We start from the raw sequence: 27111 nt of genomic DNA, 5'->3' as shown, positions 1-27111 counted from the left end.
TGTTATATGGTTAAGAGGTGGGGTCTACATAGATTAGCTATAATCATATGTGTCTTTTTACCATAAGCCATTTCGGGATTCCGACAGCGCATGCACAGATCATGGGTCACACGGGATAAACACTTTCGGTGGCCATGCCGCTGCATGGATGCAGACCTGCATCTCGTCCCTAACCAGCCGTTGGACCATCCCTGTCCCCTCCCGAATGTCCTGTCCAGGGGGCGACACCAGGCCAGCGGGAGCCGGACGGGAGCGGCGGAGAAGGGTGAGGCAGTTGGGATGGATGGGAGCAGGTATTTCCACGAGCGCAAGGAACAAATTACCTAAAGTTTGCGTTGAGTGAACTGAGTGTTCTTCATGTCCTCGCCATACACCGCGCGTTTTGTGAGAGTGGTTGGATCCCAGCTTCAGCTCAACCAACGTCGGGCACATTATCCGGACAGGTGGCGGGGGATCGGGCTGAAGTGAGGCATCGGTGATGCTCTGGAATCCTGGTCGTCCACTGCCGAGCAGCAGGGTCGAGGAGGCAGCGCTCGACCTGGGGAGTAGAGGTGTCTGCTCTTCCAGCGGCGAGCGGAGAGGCACCGGCTACCGCGGGCTGCTCACCTGTCGGGCGCTGACTCCTCGATCCTGGGATTCAACCACTCTCACAAAACGCCGGTGTACAACGAGGACGGTAAGAACACTCAGTTCACTCATTGCAAACTTTAGGTCATTTGTTCCTTGGTCCCGCGGAAATCACCACGAGACGAGGGGGTTCTGAAGTTGCATTCTCTCGATTGAGGACATTTTCTCAACTCTCTTCGAAGCAACGAGCCATGGCTTTATCAGTGGTTGTCTGTCTACCTGAAACCTCTCTCCCCCACCTCTCACCGTCTCTCACTGTCTCCCACTCGTATCTCTCTCTTGCTGTTGCACCCCGCTCTCTCCCACTACCAGGCACCCCTTTTGCTTTTTTTATTCTCAAATTACCTTTGACAAATCCCATGATTCCTTGCGTTTTTCGGAATACCGAACAGTATTGATGGCAAGTTTCTGAAAATGACATCAGAATACACAAATACATTTTGGGTAACGGGTTGTTGCATGGTGTCCACCAGTGACCTGGTTGGCACAGTAAGTACACATATTTCTTATTCCTTTCTATGTTTATGAATACCACATGGAACAATAACATTGCAAATACCATTTCCACCATTTACCTGATCATGTAGTAGAATACTGCATTCATCTGAGTGGACACCGCAACGCGCGTTACACATCATACACACAAACGTACGTTGCGGTGGACACTAAAAAAAATGTTTGTTTTGGTGTCCCAGCGAAAAGCAAGCATTTTCATCGATGCGATCTAAATGGTACATTACCTTATGAATCTGAGAGACATCGATGGCCGATGATTCGTCAGATCATTTGATTTGAGCTGATTTTTTTGTAAGTAAAATGTCTCCGTAACGGTCGTTGCGGAGCTTCCTGAAGTTGACACTAAGGAATTAAGTTAGCGACTTGGTCCGTACAAAAGATGAACAGTAGACAGTGTTGCCAAATTGAAGATTGGCTCAGTTTCTTAGTTTTGATGACCAATTTATGTCAAAAAACCTTTTTTTTTAAGTTCGGTAAATATATCGTAAATGGTCGTTGCGTTTTTGACACCATGATGTTTTTGATATATTAAATTGCAAAATAAGAAAAAATAATTAACTCACCCAATGATCGCTACTACCATAGGATACCTCGTTGGGTGTTTGAAAAGCGTTAGAGGTTTTTGAGCCTCCGTGGTGTAACTTACGGAGGTACCGACCCCGATAACGGACGTTGTGACAATGGACACCAAGCACAACGACCATTACGGGATCTTTACTGTACTGTATTACCTTAATGTTACTGTATTTTTCTCCTAGTATAGGTAAAGATATTTCCCTAGACCATTATCAAAACGTATATGTATTAGGGGGCATATGTTGTTTATTTATGAATTAAATATTAATGACTAAATGTGGCAGAGTTTTTAATGAAACACTATTGGTGTCCAAAATGGTGGGAAAACGATGACAATTTGTCTATTATGAAAAAAGCTTTTTTACTTTTGGCCTTGACGTTATCTAAGTTATATCTGCTATTTATAAGGTTTCACGTGTTGGGTAGAATTTTGTTAAGAACGGTGTATTGATGTAAAAATGTGAATACTAATCTTGTTCGTCAAAAACTCCCCAGTATTGTAAAAAGATACATATTAAATGGTGAGGTAGGCTTGATAGGCCTGGTGACCTACTCCTACTCCTAATTAACTTATGTTCTAGTGTCTGACCACCAGAGTAACAAACAGTCCACCCAGAGTAATAAACAGCCAATATAAAGTAAAAATCCTGTTTTTGATTGACTCCTGACAATATAAATCCCGACAATATAAAGTAAAAATCCTGGATCCTGTTTGTTGATTTTAGCTCTGCATTCAACAACATTGTGCCAGAGCTACTTTCCGAGTTGACTGTGTCTGAACCCCACTCTCAGTGGATCACCAACTTCCTGACAGACAGGAAGCAGCATGTGTGGCTGGGAAAGCACATCTCGGACCCACAAACGCTCAGCATAGGAGCACCGCAAGGCTGCGTACTCTTGCCTCTTCTCTACTCTCTCTACACCAACGACTGCACCTCCACAACCACCTCTGTCAAGCTTCGCAAGTTTGCAGACGACACAACCTTGATTGGACTGATCCAGGATGGGGAGGAATCTGCCTACAGACAGGAAGTGCCACAGATGGCGTCCTGGTGCCATAGCACCAACCTAGAGCTCAATGCTCTTAAGACAGTGGAATTGATTGTAGAGAGCTCCCCCTCCCCTCAGTCCACTCACCATCAACAACACCACAGTCACATCTGTGGAGTCTTTTAAGTTCCTGTGAACATTCATCTCCAGGGACCTTAAGTAGGGGGCTACCATCGACTCCACAGTCAAAAAGGCACAGCAGAGGATGTACTTCCTGCGGCAGCTGAGGAAGCACAATCTGCCACAGGTAATGGTGGTCCAATTCTACACGGCCATCGTAGAGTCTGTTCTCACCACTCCATCATGGTCTGGTTTGGCTCAGCCACTAAGCACGACACCTGGAGGCGAATCGTCCGATCAGCAGAGAAGATTATTGGCTGCAACCTTCCCTCCATAGATGAACTGTACACTGCAAGGGCCAGGAAGCGAGCGGGCAAGATCATCTCTGACCCCTCTCACCTTGGCCACAAACTCTTTCAACCACTTCTCTCTGGAAGGCGACTATGGACTGTCACAGCTGCCACAGCCAGACATAAAAATAGTTTTTATCCACGAGTAGTTGCTCTACTCAACAGCTAAAAATCTGTAGCCTCCCTTTGATCTGGTATTTTGTTGGTTCACATGCTTGATCAATGGTGTTTTATCATGAATGTCTAATTATTATTAATGTTTAGTGTTTTCTGAGTCATTTGTAACTGTCACTGTATGTCATGTTGTTACTTGTGGGCGCAGAGCACCAAGGCAAATTCCTTGTATGTGAATACTTGGCCAATAAACTTACTTACTTAAAATAGAATATGCTAGAATATTTGGCAGTTCAGAAAGCATTTTTTGGAGAGACACAATGAAATGCAGATGCTGGAACTGAAGCAAAACACAGTGTTGGAGGAACTGCTGGAGGACGAGTCAAGCAGTGTCTGTGGAGGGAATGGGCAGGCGATGTTTCGGGTCAGAACCCCTTTGCCAACCTAAAACTTCAGCTGTGCATTCACTCCACCAATGCTGCGTGAACCACCGAGTTCTTCCGTCACATTGTTTTTTGATCTTATTATGAGAAACTGATTTAATGTTTTGGGGCAATTATCTTTTGTGTGAACTAGGCACAGGGGCCAGCGGTAGAGTTGCTGCTTTACACCGAATGCAGCGCAGGAGACCCGGGTTCGACCCCGACTACGGGTGCTGTCGGTGCGGAGTTTGTACGTTCTCCCTGTGACCTGCGTAGGTTTTCTCTGAGATCTTCGGTTTTCTCCCACACGCCAAAGACGTACAGGTTTGTAGGTTAATTGGCTTGGTAAATGTAAAAAATGTCCCTAGTGTGTGTAGGATAGTGTTAATTTGCAGGGATCGCTGGTCGGAGTGGACCCGGTGTGCCGAAGGGCCTGTTTCCACGCTGTATCTTTAAACTAAACTAGGCAAAGTCAGAAAACATATTTTTAAGTGACAGATAAGAAAGAGTGGCAATCAAGAGTGATATGATACTGCTGGTGATATCACTGGCTGAAAGATTGATGGCTTGCTATCTAGTTTTTCTGGTTGAGGTGAGTAGAAGGAGATGAATAATGTTGGAGGACAAAGGAAGAAAAAATAATGAAACAAGGCACTGCCATTGCTGGTTTACAATAAAACACGGAGTAATTCATCATGTCAGACTGCAAATCAGGCTGGAAGTTTGAGATACACTGCAGTTGCATGAAATATGAAATAAAAGCTTTTTCCTGAAATACTAAGAAGATTAAATTTAATTCTGCGTTACACGATCAAATTTAAATCAATTAAAAATTGGTAGTAAAATTGTGGGAAAGAAGTACTTCCCATGATCTCTGAGCCAAGTGTCTGTCTGATAGTTGGACTTGGAGAAAGTAAACTAGTTGTAACAAAATTCTTAAATATATGTTGCATTACTTGATTTTGATTGAATGGAAATAATCCAAGTAACCAATGCTCTGTTTTATGTAGAAGAAGGAACTTAATTTTATGTATAAGATGAGTGGTATGTTATTTTAAAGTTTGAGAAAGGACCCCTGGCACTCAATCTTTTGATATTAGTAGCATGCTGCAACCATTAGTAAATTTTAGATCTCAGCTAGATCCTCGGTGCAGAGGTCTGGTTATCCTGCAGAGGAATGGGTGAAAAGAAAATTGTATATATTCAGCACCTGTCATAATTTTGATATCCCGAAAAATGTTAATGCAATAAAATATTTTTAAATGTTATCACTATTATATTTCAGAAGAGGTAAACTTAAAATTATGTAATTTGTCTCATTTTGATGCGTGGTCTACTCCATGTGACCCTGGAGGTCACTTCTGCACATCTTTGAATTAAAGCCAAGCAATCAACTTGTCTACCCCAAGGAGTAGAAGTAGTCTTGATTTAACACTCACCTTAAAGACAGCCCTGCCAACGATGCTTCAACACGAGTGTTAATGTAGATTCTTGATATCACCCCTACAGAATAGGACACAAATCCACACTTCCGACTGAGTAGACAGTGCCACCAATGGAGTATTGATATACAATAACAAAGTTACTTTTTGTTGCAGGATTTTCAAAAATAACGATTTTTTTAATAATTAAGTTTTTCTTTTTTACAAGCTAAATTACTACATTGTTTAATAGAGTATCATTGCAAAAGTATCTATGGATCGATTGCTTGTTAATTTCAAATGACCACCAATGGCAAAAGTAGCAGCTATGTTTTAATTTGAGTTTTGGTTTAGAGGTACAGCGTGGAGACAGACCTTTTGGCCCACTGAGACCGCCCTGACCAATGATCACCCATTTACTGTGCACATTCTTAAGGGACAATGGTGTATAATTATCGCGAAGGAGTTAGATGGAAACAGCTTTATTTTTTCTGTTTGTTAATTTTCGAAGTAACTTCAGTGGTTCCTTCATTCCCAATCAAAATCACCTGCCAATTCAGGCTGTGTACTAGGTTTAGGTTTATTATTGTCAATGTGAATGAATACTCAACATTACCACGCGTGGCAGGGTGCCATGATCTGTCCAGTGGATTATTGAGAGCTGACTTTTAGAAACATATAAAAGTATAAAAGGACTGGACAAGCTAGATGCAGGAAATTTTTTTCCAATGTGGGGCGAGTCCAGAACCAGAGGCCACAGTCTTAGAATAAAGGGGAGGTCATTTAAGACTGAGGTGAGAAAAACCTTTTTCACCCAGAGAGTTGTGAATTTATGGAATTCCCTGCCATAGGCGGAGGCCAAGTCACTGGATGGATTTAAGAGAGAGTTAGATAGAGCTCTAGGGGCTAGTGGAGTCAATGGATATGGGGAGATGGCAAACACGGGTTATTGATAGGGACGATCAGCCATGACCACAATGAATGGTGGTGCTGGCTCGAAGGGCGGAATGGCCTCCTGCACCTATTTTCTATGTTTCTATGTGACTAGCACAGAATTTCCTAACTGCAAATTTTGTCTAACAAATGACATCTCATGTAGATATTACAATGGATATTGCACATGAGCTTTCAAAAATGCATTCAATGAAGTATCCCATACCAAAGTTGTTTAGAAAGTGGAAGCATCCAGTTTGGGTGAGTGTTAACTTGAGCATGCAACTTGCTGAAGGAATGGAAGTCTTCAGGGAATAGCTGAAAAATAGCTGGCAAGGTTACTTCCTGGTTTGTTCTTCTCTTCTCCTCTCAGATACTTTCACCTGCAACCACAAAAAGGGCAACACCTGTCCCTCGCCTCCATTCAGGTACCCAAACAGCCTTTCCTGGTGAGACAGAGGTTTACATGCACCCCTTGATGTACATCCTGTTGCTCTTGATGTACATCCTCTACATCAGTGAGATCAAGTGTAGACTAGATGAATGCTTTTTCAAACATTTGCACTCAGCCCGGTAGGGCTAGCTGGAGCTCCTGGTTATTAGCCACTTTAATTCCCCTGGACGTTCCCATACTGACATGTCGGCATTCAGTTTCCCCTATTGCCACGGTGAGGCCTTGCACAAACTGGAGAAACAGCAAATCACATTCTGCTTGGGTAGCCTATAACCCAAGGGCATGGACATATGAATTCTCCAATTTTAGATAACCTTCCAACTCCTGTCACATACACTTTCCTTCTATTTCTCCCCAACGTGTCCCCCCCCCCCCCCCCCCCCCCCCCCCATCACCCAATCTCCTGCTCATCACACACCCTTACTCCCTCTAGGTCTCTCCCTACGTTTAGTTCCTCACCTTCCTTTCTTATCCGATTTCCCACATTACAAGTCTTTGTTTTCTCCACTTATCTCCAGCCTTTGTAACCATCTCCACTATTCCCTCACCTGACTCGCCTATTAATCAACTCCTTCCTGACCTGTCTCTTGCCAGTTCCTACACTCACCTCTTTTTTTATTAGTTATCTCTCTGCTACTCCAGTCTTGAAGAGTCCCAACATGAAACATCCTTTGTCCATTACCACAGGTACAGCTGGACCTGCTAAGTTCTTCCAGCCACTTATTTATTTGCTCAAGGAAACTTTCTCCTGATTCTGATCTCCTGTACTCCTCCACTGATGAATTAATGGTTGTCCACGTTGAAGAATACTTGGAGAAAGCATTAAAAAAAAGTCAGAGAACGAAATGTACACTGGATTAATGACTTCCATGTCAATCATCAGAATTGATTTTACAGCATCATCTCTGACTGAGCTGGAAAGTTCTGAAGGATGTAGCTGACTATTCGGGTCTTTGGCAATTATGTGAACGAATTGACTATGAAAAAATATTTTAATAGATTTGTCAAATTCTGATGATTTCCATTTCATAAATCCATTTTGACTGTCCAATCCTGTTATTATTTTCCAAAGGCCTATTATAGTTTCCTTAATTTTGAAATTTAATTTATAATGTTAGTATTACTCCCATAGTGATTTTTAAACATCGCCAGCAATAAAAACAATATAAACTCCACACTTATGGGAAGATTGATCAATTGAATGTTTTAGGATAAGCTTCACAGGAAAACTTAGATTTTGACCAAGACTGGGGATGGCTCTGCAGCATTTTACCAGGAGTGTGACTGGATAATTAAAATGGCTTTTTAAAATAAGGAATCTGGAGTAGAGAATGATGAACAGAAGGTGTTAAGGCAATGCTTGGGCGAATTCTTAATATCAAAGCATGGTGCTAAGATCAGGCTTCCCGTGCATGCCTCAAAAAACATGTTAACTGATTGGAAGCAACCCTAAGAAACAATATACAAATTCCCATCTCCTTTAAATTGATTCTACCTGCCATTTAATTTAAAATGATCAGTAAAATTATTCTTGTTTGAAGGAATTCTCAGCACCAATAGATCTCTCTTTCCCAAACTTTATTTTGTGTCCTTTTTTCTTGCCAGCAATAGCACATCACCAGTAATGCCTTGGTTTCCAATATTCTTGTCACCATTACAAAAATTAGGAACTCTTTCATTTAAAATTGTCCACTTTCCAATAAGCATTGGTAACCACTTGCATCTTAATTAAGTGCAAATAAAGCAAAATAGGTTTTGCTTTCCATAAAATAAAAAAGATATGTTCAGTGCTGGTTATTTATAGTGTGATTACCTGATGTTACATTTAATTTACAGGTTCACATGATATTGAGAACACGATTCTGCCACCATCTCCCCGGTAAACCATTTGGAGTAGAAACTCAATACAAGTAAGTGATATATTAATCAACAGGCAGACAAAAATGCTGGAGAAACTCAGCGGGTCAGGCAGCATCTATGGAGCGAAGGAATAGGTGACGTTTTGGGTCGAGACCCTTCTTCAGACTGATGTGGGGGCGGGAAGAAGAAAGGAAGAGGTGGAGACTAGGCTGTGGGAGAGCTGGGAAGGGGAGGGGAAGGAGGGAGAAAGCAAGGACTACCTGAAATTGGTTCACATTAACCAACCTGATCTCGTGGCTCAGCACTTCAACTCCCCCTCCCATTCTGAATCCAGTCAGTAGTCTGTTGCTGCGATGGAGATGATGAGATCTAGAAATGGTGTGGAGATGTCGGAAATGGTCCAGGTGAATTTGAGTGCCGGATGAAAATTAGTCCAGATGAATTCTCCCTCCATCCCCTCCCCTTTCCCAGCTCTCCCACAAGCCTGTCTCCGCCTCTTCCTTTCCCCCCCCCCCCCCCCCCCCCCCCCCCCCCCCCCCCCCCCCCCCCCCCCCCATCCGACATCTGTCTGAAGAAGTCTAACACATTAATCATTACAAATTATCAAAAAATATTTCCCAAATCATCTTTAGAGACATTATTAATGTTAATGTGACGATGCCTGAGATTTGACTACAGCAATACAACATTTTAATGGTTTAAATGGGTCCAGATTTCACTCAGAAGTTTAAGCAATTTACCATATTTTAATTTATCCTAAATAGGATGGTCTTACAAAAGAAAGTTTCATGAAATAAAGACCTATGCTCTTCCAATTTTGTTTGATCATGCATTAACATTTTGTAGTTTGTGTGCTGGGCGTCTAAATCTTTGGACCACCATAGTCACTAGGCCCCACACAATTTAGAAAATATTCTTATTATTCCTTCACTGACCCAAGGTGCATTGACCTGCCTTTCTCTGCATTCTCATGGATTTGCCAAGTTCCTACTCCCATTTCCTCATTCTATTTTGCCTTTTAACAAATACATTCACAAAGAAAAAATCTCTTAATACAGCCAATTTAGCATCTCAAAAGGAAATCCCCTAATGCACTCTTGTGACAAATCAAGCTTATTTTCAAATGCCCAAGTATGGTGAGGAGCAAATATAAGAAAAATCTTGTTTGCAGCTGCATTATAGGTACATAGACTTGGGCACCACATCCAAACACACATTATACAGTGCCCTCCATAATGTTTGGGACAAAGACCCATCATTTATTTATTTGCCTCTGTACTCCACAATTTGAGATTTCTAATAGAAAAAAACATCACATGTGGTTAAAGTGCACTTTGTTAGATTTTATTAAAGGCATTTTTATACATTTTGGTTTCACCATGTGGAGATTACAGCAGTGTTTATACATAATCCCCCCATTTCAGAGCACCAAAATGTTTGGGATACAGCAATGTCATGTAAATGAAAGTAGTCATGCTTAGTATTTTGTTGCATATCCTTTGCATGCAATGACTGCTTGAAGTCTGCGATTCATGGTCATCACCTGTTGCTGGGTGTCTTCTCTGGTGATGCTCTGCCAGGTCTGTATTGCAGCCATCTTTAGCTTATGCTTGTTTTGGGGCTAGTCCCCTTCAGTTTTCTCTTCAGCATATGAAAGGCGTATTCAATTGGGTTCCGATCGGATGATTGACTTTGCCACTCAAGAATTGACCATTTTAAAATTTTTGAAAAACTCCTTTGTTGCTTTAGCAATAGGTTTGCGATCATTGTCTTGCTGTAGAATGAACCGCTGGCCAATGAGTTTTGTGGCATTTGTTTGAACTTGAGCATATAGGATGTGTCTATTCAGAATTCATTATGCTACTACCACCAGCAGTTGTATCATTAATGAAGATACAGTACATTCAGAAAGCATTTAGACACCTTCACATTTTGTTACGTCACAACCTTATTCTAAAATTGATTAAATTCATTTTTTTATCATCAATCTACGCACAATACCTCATAATAAAAAAGGGAAAACAGGTGTTTAGAAATATTTGTAAAGTAATTGAAAAGAAATAGCTGAAATATCACATTTACATAAGTATTCAGACCCTTTGCTATGATACTCAAAATTGAGCTTCGGTGCATCCTGTTTCCATCGATTATTCTTGAAATGTTTCTACAACTTGATTGGAGTCCACCAGTGGTAAATTAAATTGATTGTACATGTTTTGGAAAGGCACACACCTGTCTATATAAAGTCCCACAGTTAACAGTGAATGTCAGAGCAAAAACCAAGCCATGAAGACGAAGGAATTGTCCGTAGACCTCCGAGACAGGATTGTGTCGAGACAGTTCTAGGGAAGGGTATAAAACAATTTCTGCAGCATTGCAGGTCCTGAAGAGCACAGTAGCCTCCGTCATTGTTAAATGGAAGAACTTTGAAACCACCAGGACTCTTCGTAGAGCTGGTCGCCCGACCAAACTGAGCAATCGGGGGGAAGGGCCTTTGTCAGGGAGGTGGTCACTCTAACAGAGCTTTAGAGTTCCTCTGTGGAGATGGGAGAAACTTCGAGAAGGACAACTATATCTGCAGCACTCCATTAAGCAGGCCTTTATGGTAGAGTGGCCAGACAGAAGCCAGTCCTCAGTAAAAAGCACATGACAGCCCGCTTGGAGTTTGCCAAAAGGCACCTAAACAAGATTCTCTGGTCTGATGAAATCAAGATTAAACTCTTTGGCCTGAATCCCAAGTGTCACTTCTGGAGGAAACCAGGCACCGCTCATCACCTGGCCAATACCATACCTACGGTGAAGCATGTTGGTGGCAGCATCATGCTGTGGGGATGTTTTTCAGTGATAGGAACTGGGAGACGACTCAGGATCGAGGGAAAGATGAACGGAGCAAAGTTCAGAGAGATCGTTGATGAAAACCTGCTCCAGAGCGTTCAGGACCTCAAGCTGGGTCAGAGGTTCACCTTCCAACAGGACAACGACCCTAAGCACACAGCCAAGACAACGCAGGAGTGGCTTTGTGACAAGTCTATGAATGTCCCTGAATGGCGCAACCAGAGCCTGGACTTGAACCCGATCGAATATCTCTGGAGGGACCTGAATATAGCTGTGCATCAATGCTCCCCATCCAATCTGACAGAGCTTAAGAGGGTCTACAGAGAAGAATGGGAGAAATTACCCAAATACAGGTGTGCCAAGCTTCTAGCATCATACACCAAGAAGACTTGAGGCTGTAATCGCTGCCAAAGGGCCTCAACAAAGTACTCAGTAAAGGGTCTGAATACTTATGTAAATGTGATATTTCAGTTATTTATTTTTAATTACTTTGCAAAAATTTCTAAACACCTGTTTAAACTTTTTTATTATGGGATATTGTGTACAGATTACAATTTTTTTTTAAATCCATTTTAGGATAAGGCTATAACGTAACAAAATGTGGTAAAAGTGAAGGGGTCTGAATACTTTCTGAATGAACTATAAGTGAGCCAGTACCTTCAGCAGCCAAACATGCCCAGGCCATAACACCCCCACCACCGTGTTACACAGATGAGGTGGTGTGCTTTGGATCTTGGGCAGTTCCTTCTCTCCTCCATACTTTGCTCTTGCCATCACTCTGATATAAGTTAATCTTCGTCTCATCTGTCCACAAGACCTTTTTCCAGAACTGTGGTCGCTCTTTCAAGTACTTCTTGCAGAACTGTAACCCAGTCATCCTATTTTTGCGGCTAACCAGTGGTTTGGATCTTGCAGTGTAGCCTCTGTATTTCTGTTCTTGGTCTTCTGCGAATAGCGGTCATTGACAAATCCACACCTGAATCCTGAAGAGTGTTTCTGATCTGTCGGACAGATTTATCTTTATTATAGAAATAATTCTTCTGTCGTCAGCTGTGGAGTTCTTCCTTGGCCTGCCAGTCCCTTTGCGATTGGTAAGCTCACCAGTGCTCACTTTCTTCTTGATGATGTTACAAACAGTTTTATTCTTGTTTCTCTAGATCATAATGGCTTAGTTGACTTGCATTGGCACAACTTTGGTCCTCATGTTGATAAACAGCAATAAAAGTTTCCAAAGGTGATGGAAAGACTGGAGGAAAGACTAGGTGCTGAGAGCTCTCTTATACCTGCATTAAGGAGGCAATTATTACACACCTGAACAATTACAAACGCCTGTGAAGCCATGTATCCCAAACATTATGGTGCCCTGAACTGGGGGGACTATGTATAAACATAGTAATTTTGGCATGGTGAAACCAAAATGTATAAAAATGGCCTTTAATAAAATCTGACAATGTGCACTTTAACAACATGTGATTTTTTTTCTATTACAAATCTCAATTTGTGGAGTACAGAGGCAAATAAATAAATGATGTGTCTTTGTCCCAAACATTATGGAGGGCACTGTACATAAATTCGACAAGATCTTGGAGAAATAAAAGACCATACAACAAAAAACACACTGGTGCTGAACGGAATTAGAAAACAAGTTCACGGTAAAGCAAGAGATGGTCTGTTGCATTCCGTAGGATTAAGGTTGTGAAGGTCGGTTCAAGAACCTAATGACTGTAGGAAAGTAGTTGTTCCTGAACCTGGAGGTACGGCATCTGATGTTACTGTACCTCCAACTCGGTGAGATGTGGGCATGGCCTGAATGGTGGGGATCTTTGATGATAGATGCCACCTCCTTGAGGAAAAGCCTTGTGTAGATGCTTTTGTCTGCTCTCTGCAGCCTCTTGTGTTCTTGTTCCGTACTAAATCATGATGCAAATGTATAACTGATCATGTTTAACCTTTCGTTCCCTTAAGTTTAATGTACTTTGTTTTATTTTTGAATTCCTGATCAAAATGGATAATTTCCAATGATAATGGCAAAAAAAATGGTTTCAACTTTCTATCTTTACAAGCACTGCCTCAGCTGCTGAGCATTTACAGAATTTTCTGCTTTTAATCTGTAGATTTTTCCTATAACCTGGTGACCTTTTTCAATAAATTTATATAAATAATATAAACTGATGTAATTAATCTGCCATAAATGTTCACATTTCGATGTGCTCCATCTTATCCAACTCCACACAAAGACATTCTCCACTCATTTATGACAGATCAGTATTTGTTCAGTATTTTATTAAAATCAAATTGTAAATCTTTCAGTTTTTGTTTTGGAACTGACATTATGGTAGAAGATTCAGAAGTGAAAGTCAGTGTGTATTTCTCAGTTTAATTCTGGAATTTAATGTCCATCATAAATTGAGCTCTATTGACTTCCAGCTTCTTTTTGGATGATTCAATTGAATATGCTATGCTTCTCATTCTTTCCCAGCAGTGCAACCCAGATCCTAAGCACCTGCTGCATGAAAACAAAAATGATTTTTCTCCTGTTTGTATTGGTTCTTTTGCCAATCATCTTTATTCTATCTTCCTTAGTTCTCGGCACCTCTGATAATAAGAATAGTTTTTTCCTTTTGACTGTTCTCTTCATGATTCTAAAATTATTTTGTTGGGTGCCCTGTTCCAAGGTAAATAACAACCTTGATCCTGGAATTATTTTGGTATTATTTCTGCACTCTAAATTTGATGCCCAGAACTAGATGTGTAGCCAACTCTAGTTGTGGCTGAATCCGTATTTTTTAATCAACGTTCATCATGCGTCCTCTGTATATTCAAGATTCAAGAGAGTTTATTATCATGTGTCCCTGAGAGGACAATGAAATTCTTGCTTTGCTTCAGCACAACAGAACATAGTAGGCATGACTACAGAACAGATCAGTGTGTCCATATACCATTATATAAATATATACACACATGAATAAATAAACTGATAAAGGGCAAATAACAGATAATGGGCTATTAATGTTCAGAGTTTTGTCCGAGCCAGGTTTAATAACCTGATGGCTGTGGGGAAGTAGCTATTCCTGAACCTGGTCGTTGCAGTCTTCAGGCTCCTGTACCTTCTACCTGAAGGTAGCGGGGAGATGAGTGTGTGGCCAGGATGATGTGAGTCCTTGATGCTGGCAGCCTGCGATAGATCCCCTCGATGGAAGGGAGGTCAGAGCCGATGATGGACTGGGCAGTTTTTACTGCTTTTTGTAGTCTTTTCCTCTCCAGGGTGCTCAGGTTGCCAAAGCAAGCCACGATGCAACTGGTCAGCATGCTCTCTACTGTGCACCTGTAGATGTTAGAGAGAGTCCTCCTTGACAAACCGACTCTCCGTAATTTTCTCAGGAAGTAGAGGCGCTAAAGTGCTTTCTTAATAATTGCATCAGTATTGTCGGACCAGGAAAGATCTTCAGAGATGTCCACGCCCAGGAATTTGAAGCTCTTGACCCTTTCAACCATCGACCCGTTGATATAAACGGGACTGTGGGTCCCCATCCTACTCCTTCCAAAGTCCACAATCAGTTCCTTGGTTTTGCTGGTGTTGAGGGCCAGGTTATTGTACTGGCACCATATGGACAGTCGCTCTATCTCTCTTCTATACTCTGCCTCATCCCCATCAGTGATACGTCCCACAACAGTGGTGTCATCAGCGAACTTGATGATGGAGTTCGCACTATGACCGGCTACGGAGTCATGACTATAGAGTGAATACAGCTGGGGGCTGAGCACGCAACCTTGAGGTGCTCCCGTGCTGATTGTTATCGAGGCTGACACATTTCCACCAATACGAACAGACTGTAGTCTGTGAATGAGGAAGTCGAGGATCCAATTGCAGAGGGATGTGCAGAGACCCAGTTCTGCGAGTTTGGTAACCACCTTGGAGGGGATGATTGTGTTAAATGCCGAGCTGTAATCAATGAATAACAGTGTTCAAGAAGGAACTGCAGATGCTGGAAGATCAAAGGTACACAAAAATGCTGGAGAAACTCAGCGGGTGCAGCAGCATCTATGGAGCGAAGAAAATAGGCGATGTTTCGGGCCGAAACCCTTCTTCAGACAATGAATAACATCCTGACATATGAGTTTTTGTTGTCCAAGTGGTCCAGAGCGGAGTGGTGGGCCAGCGAGATCGCATCCACCGTTGATCTGTTGTGGAGGTAAGCGAACTGCAGTGTGTCCAGGTTTTTGTCGAGGTAGGAGTTGATTTGCGCCATGATCAACCTCTCAAAGCACTTCATCACCACAGGCGTTAATGCCACTGGTCGATAGTCATTGAGGCACGTTAACTTACTCTTCTTGGGCACTGGTATAATTGATGCCCTTTTAATGCAGGTGGTGACCTCAGACCTCAGAAGTGAGAGATTGAAAATGAACGTAAAAACTTCCACCAGTTGTTCCGCACAGGTTTTTAGCCATCAGGTCCAGACGCTTTTCGAGGGTTCACCCCTCTGAAGAATTTCCTGACGTCGGCCTCTGTGACTGAGACTGAAATACCATCACAGCGAATGGGGGCTCGTAATGGCACATCAGTATTCTCCCTATCAAAGCATGCGTAAAACGCGTTGAGGTCGTCAGGGAGTGATGTTTCGCCGACATTCGAGCTGCCTCCTGGTTTTGCCTTGTAGGAGGTGATTGCATTCAGGCCCTGCCACAGCTGCCGAACATCTGTCTCATCCTCCAGTTTGGAGCAGGACCCTTTTGGCCTCTTTGATGGCCTTACCAAGGTCGTATCTGGGCTTCTTGTAGACCACTGCATCATCAGACATGAATGCCCGGTGTCTGGTCTTCAGAAGAGTTTGGATCTCAAAGTTCATCCAAGGTTTCTGATTGGGAAACACTCGGAAGGTTTTTGTAGGGATGCAGTCCACCACACATTTCTTTATGAAGTCTGTAACGACTGTGGCGTATTCGTTCAAGTCCGTTGCCGAGTCCTTGAACATTGCCCAGGAAGAAGCAGCACCGTGATATGGTCCGATTTACCGAAGTGAGGGCAAGGGATAGAGCGATAGGCATTCTTGATGGTGGTGTAGCAGTGGTCGAGGGTATTTGGTCCTCTGGTGCAGCAGGAGACATGTTGTAGGAAGTTAGAATTAGAATTAGAATTTCCTTTATTGTCATTCAGACCTTACGGTCTGAACGAAATTTCATGCCTGCAGTCATACATACAATAATAAACACCAATAAACATAAATTAACATCCACCACAGTGAGTCCTCCAAGCACCTCCTCACTGTGGTGGAGGCAAAAATCTTAGGGCTGCAGTCTCTTCCCTCCTCTTCTCTCTCTGCGCTGAGGCGATACCCCACCGGGCGATGGTACAAACAGTCCCGCGGCTCACCGAACCCCGCAAACAGGCCGGCTCAAACACCGCCCGGGGTGGTCGAAGCTGCCGCCCTCCAGTCCAGCGGACGCAGCCACTGGCCCGCAGCTGAACCCCGGACTCAGGTCACCACCGTCAGAACGCCGTCCCAGCCACCGGAGCACCGTTCCAGCCCCGAGCCGGATCGCCCTCACGTGAGTGCCTTTCCACCTTCGAGCTGGGCCGCCCCGACGGGAGTGCCGTACATCCCTCGAGCTGGGCTGCCCCGATGGGAGCGCCACAGCCCCTCACGGGAGAGTCTGAGCCCCGCGCCAGGCTGCCCTCACGGGAGCATCACAGCCCCTCACGGGAGCGCCGTTCCAGCCCCGAGCCGGGCCGCCTTCACGGGACCGAGCCCAGGGCAAGTCCTGACGGGCTGCCTCCGGAGTCTCGAGGTCGCCAGCTCCGCCATTAGGCCTCAGCGCAGACGGAGGCAGAAAAGGGGGATACGCCAAATAAGTCGCATTCCCCCGAAGGGAGAGACAGCAAGCCCCGTTTCAACCCCCCCCCCCCCCCCCCCCCCCCCCCCCCCCCCCCCCACATAAATACAACCTAAAAAACAAAAATTTAACTAGACAAAACGAAAAAAACAACACAAAAAAGTAAAAACAAACGGACTGCAGGCGAGCCGCTGCTGCCAGGGAGTGATTTCTTGAGGTTTGCCTTATTGAAGTCCCCTCCAATGGTGGTAAATGCCTCGGGGTAAGACGTCTGGTGTTTGTTGACCACGGCGTGCAGCTCCTCCAGTGCCAGACGGACGTCTGCTTGGGGTGGGATGTAGACCGCAGTCAGGATGATGGAGGTGAATTCCCTTGGGAGGTAGAAGGGATGGCACTTCACCGCCAGATGTTCCAGCTGTGGAGAGCAGGAGTTGGATAGGACTGCCACGTCTGAGCACCACGCAGAGTTGACCATGAGGCAGACGCACCCTCTTCTCCCTTTCCCAGATGCCAGGGTACGGTCCATACGGTGGATGGAGAACCCTTCAGGCTGGACGGCTGAGTCTGGGGAGCTGGGGGTGAGCCATGTCTCTGTAAAACAGAACACAGAGCATTCCCTCAGCTCCCTTTGGTAAAGCAGTCTTGCCCTTATGTCCTCCACTTTATTTTCAAGGGACTATTCATTGGCCAGTTGGATAGTAGGGAGAGGGGGTTGAAGTCCCCTGCACTTATGTCTGACCTGAAGTCCTGCCCGTCGGCCATGTTTCCGGACACATTGGAGGCCTCCACTTTGTTTCCAGGTACTGTGTTTACTGTACCTGCTGTTTCTGCGAACCTGCGCTGGAACGGGGATTCCTTCACAGATGGCAGCTCCAGCTCCGTAACGAACGGGGATACCCTCAATGTCGGCAGCTCCAGTTTCATTGTTCCTGGAAGCTCCAGCCCGTCGGCTCTGGAGGTCATCCCGGAGTTTCCAAGTACCGTACCTGTGTTCCTAGTTTGGGTCGGTGTTTTCCCGCGAGCGTGGGAAAGTTCAAAGTCCAGGGCTCCCGCACCTGCGGGAGATCGCAAAATTGCCAGAGCCTTCAGGTGCCCAAGCAGCTTGTCCGAAACGGCACGGATTTCTGCCGTTTCCCTGATCCAGGTGACTTGACGGAAGTTGTAAGTGAACCTTTTATGTTCTGGTGCTCCGCAAAAGTCGCCGCAGGCAGGCGCCATCTTGGGACAATGCTCTAATATTCTGTGCTTTTATTTATAAAGCCCAAGATCTTGTATGTTTCTAAACCAATTTCTTTGCAATATGCCACTTTCAACAAATTATGCATCTAAACTCCCAGATCTCTCTGTTCCCACATTCTTCTTCGAACTTGCATCCAATTTTTGGTTCTCCCTCTCAAATTGTAGGTTGAATTCTATCATATTGTGATCACTGCCTCCTAGGGGTTCTTTTACCTTAAGCTCCCTAATTGAGTCTGGTTTCTTGCACAACACCAAATTCTGAATTGCCCTTCCCCTCATGGGCTCGACCACAAGCTACTCTATGAAGTCATCTTGTGGACATGGCAAACATTCCTTCTCTTGGGATCCAGTACCAACCTGAATTTACCAATCTACTTGAAATCCCCCATGACCAATATACAATTTCTTACATGCCTTTCTATTTCCTCATGTAATTTGTTCCCTACACTCTGCCTACTATTTCAAAATCTGTATATAACTCCCTACAGGGTGTTTTTACACACCTTCTTGCCTTTTCGATAGATGTGTATCCGTGGATATTCAGATCCCGGCTGATCCTCTTTCAATCATGACTGATGTCCTCAACTTTGTACTGGCCGATTTCTAACTGTAAGCTCATCCACCTTGTTTTGTATACTGTGTGCATTGAGATATAACAGCCTCAGTTATTTACTACTCATCTTCTCAAAATAGTCCCCATGTTGTCTGACATCAGACTCATCCCTTTTTAAACTTCCTGTTCTTTTTCCTATCCTGGAGACTTTGGTAACATCTCCTGTGCTCTCCTTGTCTTTAACTTATTATTCGTAGCCAATCTGTTGAACCCTTCCCCCCCTCCCCCACCCCCACCCCTTCCATTATTTAGTTTAAAGCCCTGTCTACATCCCTCGTTTACCAAAACTTTACCTCCATGAATACTTTACAGCCACTAACACAATACTTTACTAACACAAGCGACTGAAGTGCAAAGAAATAAAACAGAACTGAAATTCAGCAGGGTAAGAGAAAATATAAAGTATGAGGATGTACTGTTCAAGCTTTTCCCACTGAGAGTAGGGAAGATTCAAACAAGGGGACATGACATGAGAATTAAGGGACTGAAGTTTAGGGGTAACATGAGGGGGAACTTCTTTACTCAGAGAGTGGTAGCTGTGTGGAATGAGCTTCCAGTGAAGGTGGTGGAGGCAGGTTCGTTTTTATCATTTAAAAATAAATTGGATAGTTATATGGATGGATGGGAAGGGAATGGAGGGTTATGGTCTGAGCGCAGGTATATGGGACATGGGGAGATTATGTGTTCGGCACGGACTAGAAGGGTCGAGATGGCCTGTTTCTGTGCTGTAATTGTTATATGTTATATGGTTAATCCTAGGGAAACCAAATACGTTGTGAAACAGTATTTGCATATTGTATGTAAATTTGTTATTTACTACCACTGTTTTTCAGAAATTTGATGGATCTTCTAAAACAAACAGCTATTCATGGAGAAAGCAACTCTCTCCTAATTGTCGGTCCCAGAGGATCAGGAAAAACGATGGTATGAGTTTTGCGAGTTACCTGTTCTTTGTAGAATTCTCATTGATGAAATATTTTATTTCAGACTGGGATGGAGAGAAGGGCTCAAGTATTAGGGGATAGTCTGACTAGGCAGAAAGTAGCTTTCTTGCTCTGAGTTTTGTCTTTTTTTATTTGAGCCATTGCTAATCACTGGAAGGTAAAATATTTTGCTATCTAGAAGATAGACGCAAAAAACTCAGTCAGGAGAGAAAGAATAGGTGACGTTTCGGTCTGAAGAAGGGTCTCTGGCCAAAACGTCACCCATTCCTTCTCGCCAGAGATGCTGCTTGTCCCGCTGAGTTACTCGAGCTTTTTGTGTCTATCTTTGGTTTAAACCAGCATCTGCAGTTCCTTCCTACACATTTTATCTTGCGTATTTTGTTATCCAGACTGAAGAGGGCCATTCAACCATGACGTTCTGTGCACACAAATGCTTTCACAGCTGCCTAAACCATATCTGGAGGCGAACACTCTGACAAAAGTGTCTAACGTTTGAATCATTGTGAAATGTCGCTAACATTCATAAACATTCAATTCAGCTTTAGAAGTTTAATGTGCTACTATGTACTATTAATTGTTTAAAATATTACTTTAAAACAAAATAATTATATACAATCAAAGATCATGACAGTTCAACAGATTTACTAACTCAATGAATTGAAAAATATAAATTACTTGCATCTTCCCTGCCTTTGAAAGCCAACCTCTTTGTTAATTCGTATTTGATTTACGACATCACAACTGCTTTGCCTCAAATCTTTAGATTTTACTTCGGAGTCACGTGAGTGATTCCGTGAAGAGCCCGCTCAGCACGCATGCGCGGCATTACGTTTCAGCAGGCAACAGCGGCAGGCGGGAGTCAGGCGCTCCCGTCACAAGCCTGAAAGAGGAAGCTTTAGGTAAGTATTTACCTTCAGTTTAACCAGCGACTCGCGTCTGTTTGTTGCTCCAGGTGGAGCAAAGCAGCAGATGCAAGCGGCCCCCGTTGCACTCCGGGCAAGGAGCGTTCCGTTCACGGAAGGGGGAGAGACGCCACCAGGACCGCACACACTGCGGTCCACAGACAGGGTGCTACGCCGGTGCCAGTCCAGACGCAAGCGGCCCCCCCCTTAGACTCCGGGGTAGTCAGGCGCTCCCGCTACGGGGTGAAAGAAACGGACCATCAGGTAAGCTCTGAGGTTGGGTTTTTCTTTCACAGGAGGAGCCTTCTGCTTTCAGGCAGAGAAGAAAGGCTCTAGAACAAACCTGTTCCCCAAGCCACGGAAGAGTGGGGGGCAGGGGGGGGGGGCAGCAACAAGGCGGTAGGACCGCTTACCCGGCCTCCGCTATTCCCCGACACCGCGTCTGAGGCCAGCCCGCTAGCGCCTGAGCAGCGGGCTGGAAGTAAAGCCACGATAGAGGCGTCCGGCCGGTGGCTTCCGACTTGTCGGACGGGGACGTCTCTCCACCCGCTTGGGGGAGAGACAGCCGCCTGAGCCGCTGGAGCGGCTCCTGGAGCAGGAGCTCCAGCGAGACGCGCTTCGTGAGGGGCGCTCTCGCAGGGGGGAGTTCAGGCACTACCTCCACAGTGCCTTCTGCACTGTCCATTGCTTCCTCCTTACCCGAGGGTAGCTTTGGTGACCAGGACTGGGCTGGTCAAGAAGAGGGGACGATGGCTGAAGATCTCGGGAGTATGCAAGGGGTGCAGGAACAGGAAGAGCTGCTAGGTGTGGTGGACCGCTACGTGGCAACCCCATGTGCAGGAGGCCTTTCAAGGCCCTACAGGAGAGGTGGTCAATGAGGTATACAGCTCCAGAGAACTGTGAGTCCCTTAAAGTGCCGGCTGTAAACAGCCAAAAGTGGGGGCACGTTGGGGCAAATATTTGGAACCAGGAGCTAAAACTGCAGCGGTCCTCAGGCTCCTGACGTCAGCCATCAGATCGTCTGCTCGGTCCGTGGACCAATATGGAGATGACCACAACCTTTGTAAACAAATCATAAGGCCTGCCATAAAATCCTAAATTTGCGGGGTTGTGCAAAACCCCAGCAACTGAGCCAGACCCACTGCTCTCTGGCAAAAACCCACAAAGCATATGAAGGATATATAGAAACACCATGAGCCAGCCATTCAATATGATCATGGCTGATCATCCAACTCAGGTACAAAATCCCCTTAGCCACAAGGGCCACATCTAAGCATATGAAGGCCTCAACTACCCTCTGTGGCAGAGAGTTCCAGAGATTAACACTCTCTGTGTGGTTCTCATGAAAGGATTTCCCCCTTATCCTTAAGCTGTGACCCGGGAACATCGGGAGCAAAAACCAAAAAAGTTTCATAAGATCCCCCCTCTCAATCTCCAGAGGCCACCCCAAGCTTTCGGTCTCATGAGGGCAGGCAGAGCGACGTCCCATCCGTCCATATGGGTCTACCATATGGACTGATGAAAGCTCGGGGTCCGCATTCTATCACCGAAAGTCTTCTTTAGACCAGGGCCCAGAGCGGACCCCATGGAAAATGTGCCACCCCCCAACGTCACCGCCACGTCAGACGACGTGCAACACTCGTTGGACCGGCAGGAAACAGAAGAATACCCATAACCATGGAGGTAGGTGGGTCTGGTTCCTACCAGCATATAGAGTAATACTAACACACGGGAGTCTATCACGAGTGATCAGTATATACTCAATGGCATTAGTGGATACAAATACAATTCATACTAGAAAAATTGCCACCAGGTCAACATTCACCCCAGAGGGTATTTTCCCCTCTCCGTTATAGAAACGAGAGGGACAAGCTGAACTGGTGAGACTAATTACAAAGGGTATCATGGGAAAACCTGAACCCTTGCAATATATTCACTAAAGCCAAACAAGATGGTGGATGTCGCATCATCATTGACTTAACTTCACTAAATATGTTTGTTAAGTATATACATTTCAAAATGGAAACAGTTGTTACTGCCAAACAACTACATTCCAAATGATACTTCATGGCAAGTATTGATCTTAAAGATGTTTACTATTTAGTACCATTCACAAGGATCATCGCAGATACCTGAAATTTACCTGGATGGGGCAGCTATAGCAGTTTAAAGCGTTACCCAATGGGTTCACATCAGCCCAAGATTATTCACCAAGACACTAATATGGCAATATTCAGAAGACAAAAACATATTGTCATGGCATATCTTGATGATGTCTTAAATGGTAGGCAAGACCATGGAATTGACTATGTTAGCTGTGTCTGCTACAAAACAGTTATTCGAAACCCTGGGATTGTCTTACATCCAGATAAATCTAAGTTGAAGCCATCCACAATCATGGACTACTTGGGCTTCACAATTAATTCACCTACGTGACTGTAACATTGCCAAGAGACAAAATAGTTGAATTGGCACAATCATGCAACAATTTAATGGTCAACAAACTACCAACTACTCAACAAGTAACAGAGTAATTGGAAAAATGGTAGCAGCATTTTCCGGCTACATAATTTGGACCTTTGCACCAAAAACAACATACAGGTCATTATGATCGTGTCATGAAGTTACCCACTGAAGCAATATCAGAATTACAGTGGTGGGCAAAAAACGTTTGGCATAGTTTACAGCCCTATTATCATCACTAACCCTATGTTAGTTATCCAAACAGATGCCAGTGCTCAAGGCTGGGGAGCAACTAACTCTATATCTAGCACAGGTAATAGATGGACTAACCCGGAGTCATCATTACCACTTACACTGGGCATTAATTATCTAGAGATGGGTGACTTTTATGGTTTAAAGCATATGCACAAATATGCATCACTTGCATGTACGGTTACAAATAGATAAATACTACGGTGGTGGCCTACATTAACCATATGGACGGCATAAAATCGGTATCATGCGACAAGTTGGTCAACACAATTTGGCAATGGTGTGTCAAAAGACATATTTGGCTATCAGCAACTTACCTGCCAGGTAAGCTAAATGCAGTGGCAGACACCAGGCCACGTAAATTTAATGACAACATCGAATGGATGTTAAAACCCCCCCGCAAAAGTTATCAAGCAATATGGCCACGCCAGATATCGATTTATTTGCATCCAGGCTAAATCACCAGGTACCTATGTATCTTGCTTGGGAACCAGACCTGAGGCAGCAGCGGTAGATGCGTTCGCGCTGGATTGGGGAAATTCTTCTTCTATGCATTTCCTCCCTTCTGCCTCATCAGTCGGGGACTACGCACAATACAAATGGACTCTGCTTCAGGTATTTTGATAGTACCCGACTGGCCTACGCAGCCATGGTTCCCAATACTCTATGACATGGTTGTTGAAACTCCGATGGTATTCCCCAGTGACCCAGAGTTATTAACACCCAGTGTCGGGCACAAGCCACCCGTGCCATGAAAAAATCAAACTCCTGGGTTGTAGATTCTGCACAAACCACTTCTGGGACTGGGATTATCAGAACAAACCGTCGACACTATGTCAGCATCCCTCCGAACATCCACTAAAAAACAGCACTTGTCCAGCATCAAAAAATGGGAGAAGTACTGCTTGGATACAGGGGCCACCTACTCAACCGCTACAGTTATCAACGTACTGGAATTCCTGGCGAACCTTCACCACGATGAAGGACTCAGCTACAGAGCCATCAACACAGCTAGAAGTGCCCTGCCTGTCTATTTAAAACCAGCTCCAGGACAACAGGCCATGGGGTCCCATTCGCTGGTGGTCAAACTAATTAAGGGTATTTACAACTCTAACCCCCTAGACCAAGGTACACCCAATCATGGGATGTCAGTGTGGTCCTGACATACCTCAGGGGATGGCCACCAGCCAGATCCCTCAACCTGGAACAATCTATGCTCAAAACACTCATGTTAATGGCACTTGTATCTGCACAGAGGGTCTAGTCACTACACTTATTGCGACTGGACACCATGCTCACAGCTCCAGACCAGATCTCTGTCGTTATCCAGGGAATGATCAAACAGAGCAGACCAGGAACACCTAATCCAGTCGTGGAATTCCGGGCTTACCCGCCAGAAACACGGTTATGTGCCATGACCCTACTATCCTACATAGACACAACCAAAATATTCGAGGGAGATGAAAAGCCTTGTGGGTCAGTCATAAAAAACCTTATGGTCGGGTGACGAGCCAAACCATTTCAAGATGGCTCAAGCAGGTGCTAAAAGCTGCTGGGATAAAAACTAACATGTACAAATTTCATTCCACCAGGGCAGCATCCACGTCGACGGCTAAAAGAATGGACGTGCCTATAGACCACATCCTGGCTACAGCAGGATGGTGGGGGAAAGACCGTTCAGAAAATTTTATAATAAGCCGTTGGCAAAACCTGTTTTATTTGCAGGAAAGATTTTACAGACTGCAAATATTTAATTTAAGCCCAGGGGAGCAATTTAATTTCTTTGTTGTTATTGTTAAAAAATACCATTGTGTTTTTCTACAAACAGATTCATTGGTTGATTACGATAACACACTTCCTCCCTCAAGGACTTCGGCAGTGCGTGAAGTAATAACTGTTACACGGTTTGAAATCACAGAGCTTTGAAGTCTTCACGGAATCACTCACGTGACTCCGAAGTAAAATAGTAAGATTAAACGAGAACTTACCAGTTTGAAGTTTGATCTGTATTTTATGAGGAGTTACGATGAGGGATTACGTGCCCTCCGCTCCCACCCTCAATAATGTGGGTCAAACTGATAAACTGATGTCTCCTTGTCTTTACTATGTTTACTTCAATAACTGTGTCTATCTGTGATTCCATACCGCTGCTTTGAAGTATGCCGCGCATGCGTGCTGAGCGGGTTCTTTACGTAATCCCTCATCGTAACTCCTCATAAAATACAGATCAAACTTCAAACTGGTAAGTTCTCGTTTAATCTTACTATTTTATGATCTCAGCAAAAAAAGATGAGAAGTATTCATTTAATATCTCCCTTATCTCTTGTGGTTCAACGCAAAGACCACCAAATTGATCTTTAAGAGGACCTATCCTTTCCCTAGCCAATCATTTTACTCTTAGTATGTACGAATCTCTTGGAATGTTCCTTCACTTTGCCTGCCAGCTCCATTTTATATCCTCAAGCATGCTCTTCACTTTTTAACAAAATCTGGCACTCTGCAGATTTTGCTTATGGCAGCACTGATTTACATGCTAATGATGTCTTTGTTACAATTATTTACTTCCACTTTTGAAACTACTCACTCGCAGTTGAGCTTCCAAGGAAACAAATGTGTGCATTCCATACAACCAGTGGACCATGCTTCAGCTGATTAATTTGACATACTGTTTTAATCTCCTCTTTAACACACTCTACTATTGCCTGAATGTATTTCAATCTTGGTTGAAAAGAGTGGAAAGAGGACAAGTATTGTACATGGAAACACAAAAAAAGGAGCAAGAGCAGGTCATTGGGCTTCTGGAGGCAAGTCGCCCACTTGATACGATTATGGTTGATCTTTTAAGAAATTATTAATCATTTAAATAGTCTGTAATTGCAAAAAAGAAAATGTATTTCCATCAAAAGCATTTGTGTTTACTTTCACTTGACATTCCTCACGTCAAAATAACTTGTTTCTTGTGCTTCCTTTTCTTTGGCCAGGGTTTCGTATAAAGTTGCTTGAAAAATATTGGCATGTGCAGTGAAAGAAAATCATTTAAAATTAACAATTATTGTTTCCAAAGTTTAAGCAGTGAATTTGTGTGTTTATTTTTGCTGGATGGATCCAGTTTAATATAACACTGATATTACTTCATGGATCAAAATATTTTGCCTATGCCTTATTAAATTTTTAAAAAAGTATAACTTCATGGTGTTCAATAACCATTAAATAGTTGACAAATGCACTGATTTACTGCAAAGATGAAGCTGGGAAGCATTTAAAGGATACAGTAAATTTTGAATTTCATCTATTCCAAAAAAAAAGAGCCATTTGAATAAGTGTTGGAGGAGCATCATAATGAGACAGAGAATGGTCGTATGCGGCATACCGCTATTACAACTATGTTTTATTCGAATAGGAAATTGTACTTTTGGCCAAGCCTGCTTTAACAAGTCTGTTATTGGCACAGACCACTGGTGTGATGGCTTTTAAATCCCTTGTTTAAATAGACAGTTTGTCCGATATTTTAAACATTCAGGTAAATTATAATTGGGGCAAACCTCCTTGGTTAATATGAGGGAACGTGACCCAATCAAATAGATTATGCAAAGAATTATACTTGAACTAAAAGCAACTTGGAATCATGGAAACGCACAGCACAGA

At 43.8% G+C, this 27111-nt stretch overlaps 1 protein-coding gene across 1 annotated transcript in view; it reads left to right on the top strand.

Moving 5' to 3' along the window:
• The window catches only part of orc4 (origin recognition complex, subunit 4), a 99795-nt gene that overhangs the window by 14775 nt on the left and 57909 nt on the right, over window positions 1-27111 (top strand). The window contains 2 exon segments of the mRNA XM_055638683.1: window positions 8360-8433; window positions 19739-19829. Coding sequence (XP_055494658.1) covers window positions 8360-8433; window positions 19739-19829 — 165 coding nt within the window.

The sequence above is a fragment of the Leucoraja erinacea genome, chromosome 7, assembly GCF_028641065.1.
Source record: "Leucoraja erinacea ecotype New England chromosome 7, Leri_hhj_1, whole genome shotgun sequence".
NCBI classification, from domain to species: Eukaryota; Metazoa; Chordata; class Chondrichthyes; order Rajiformes; family Rajidae; genus Leucoraja; species Leucoraja erinaceus.
Note: the sequence above shows the minus strand (reverse complement) of the source record. Positions and strands in the feature narration are given on the sequence as shown.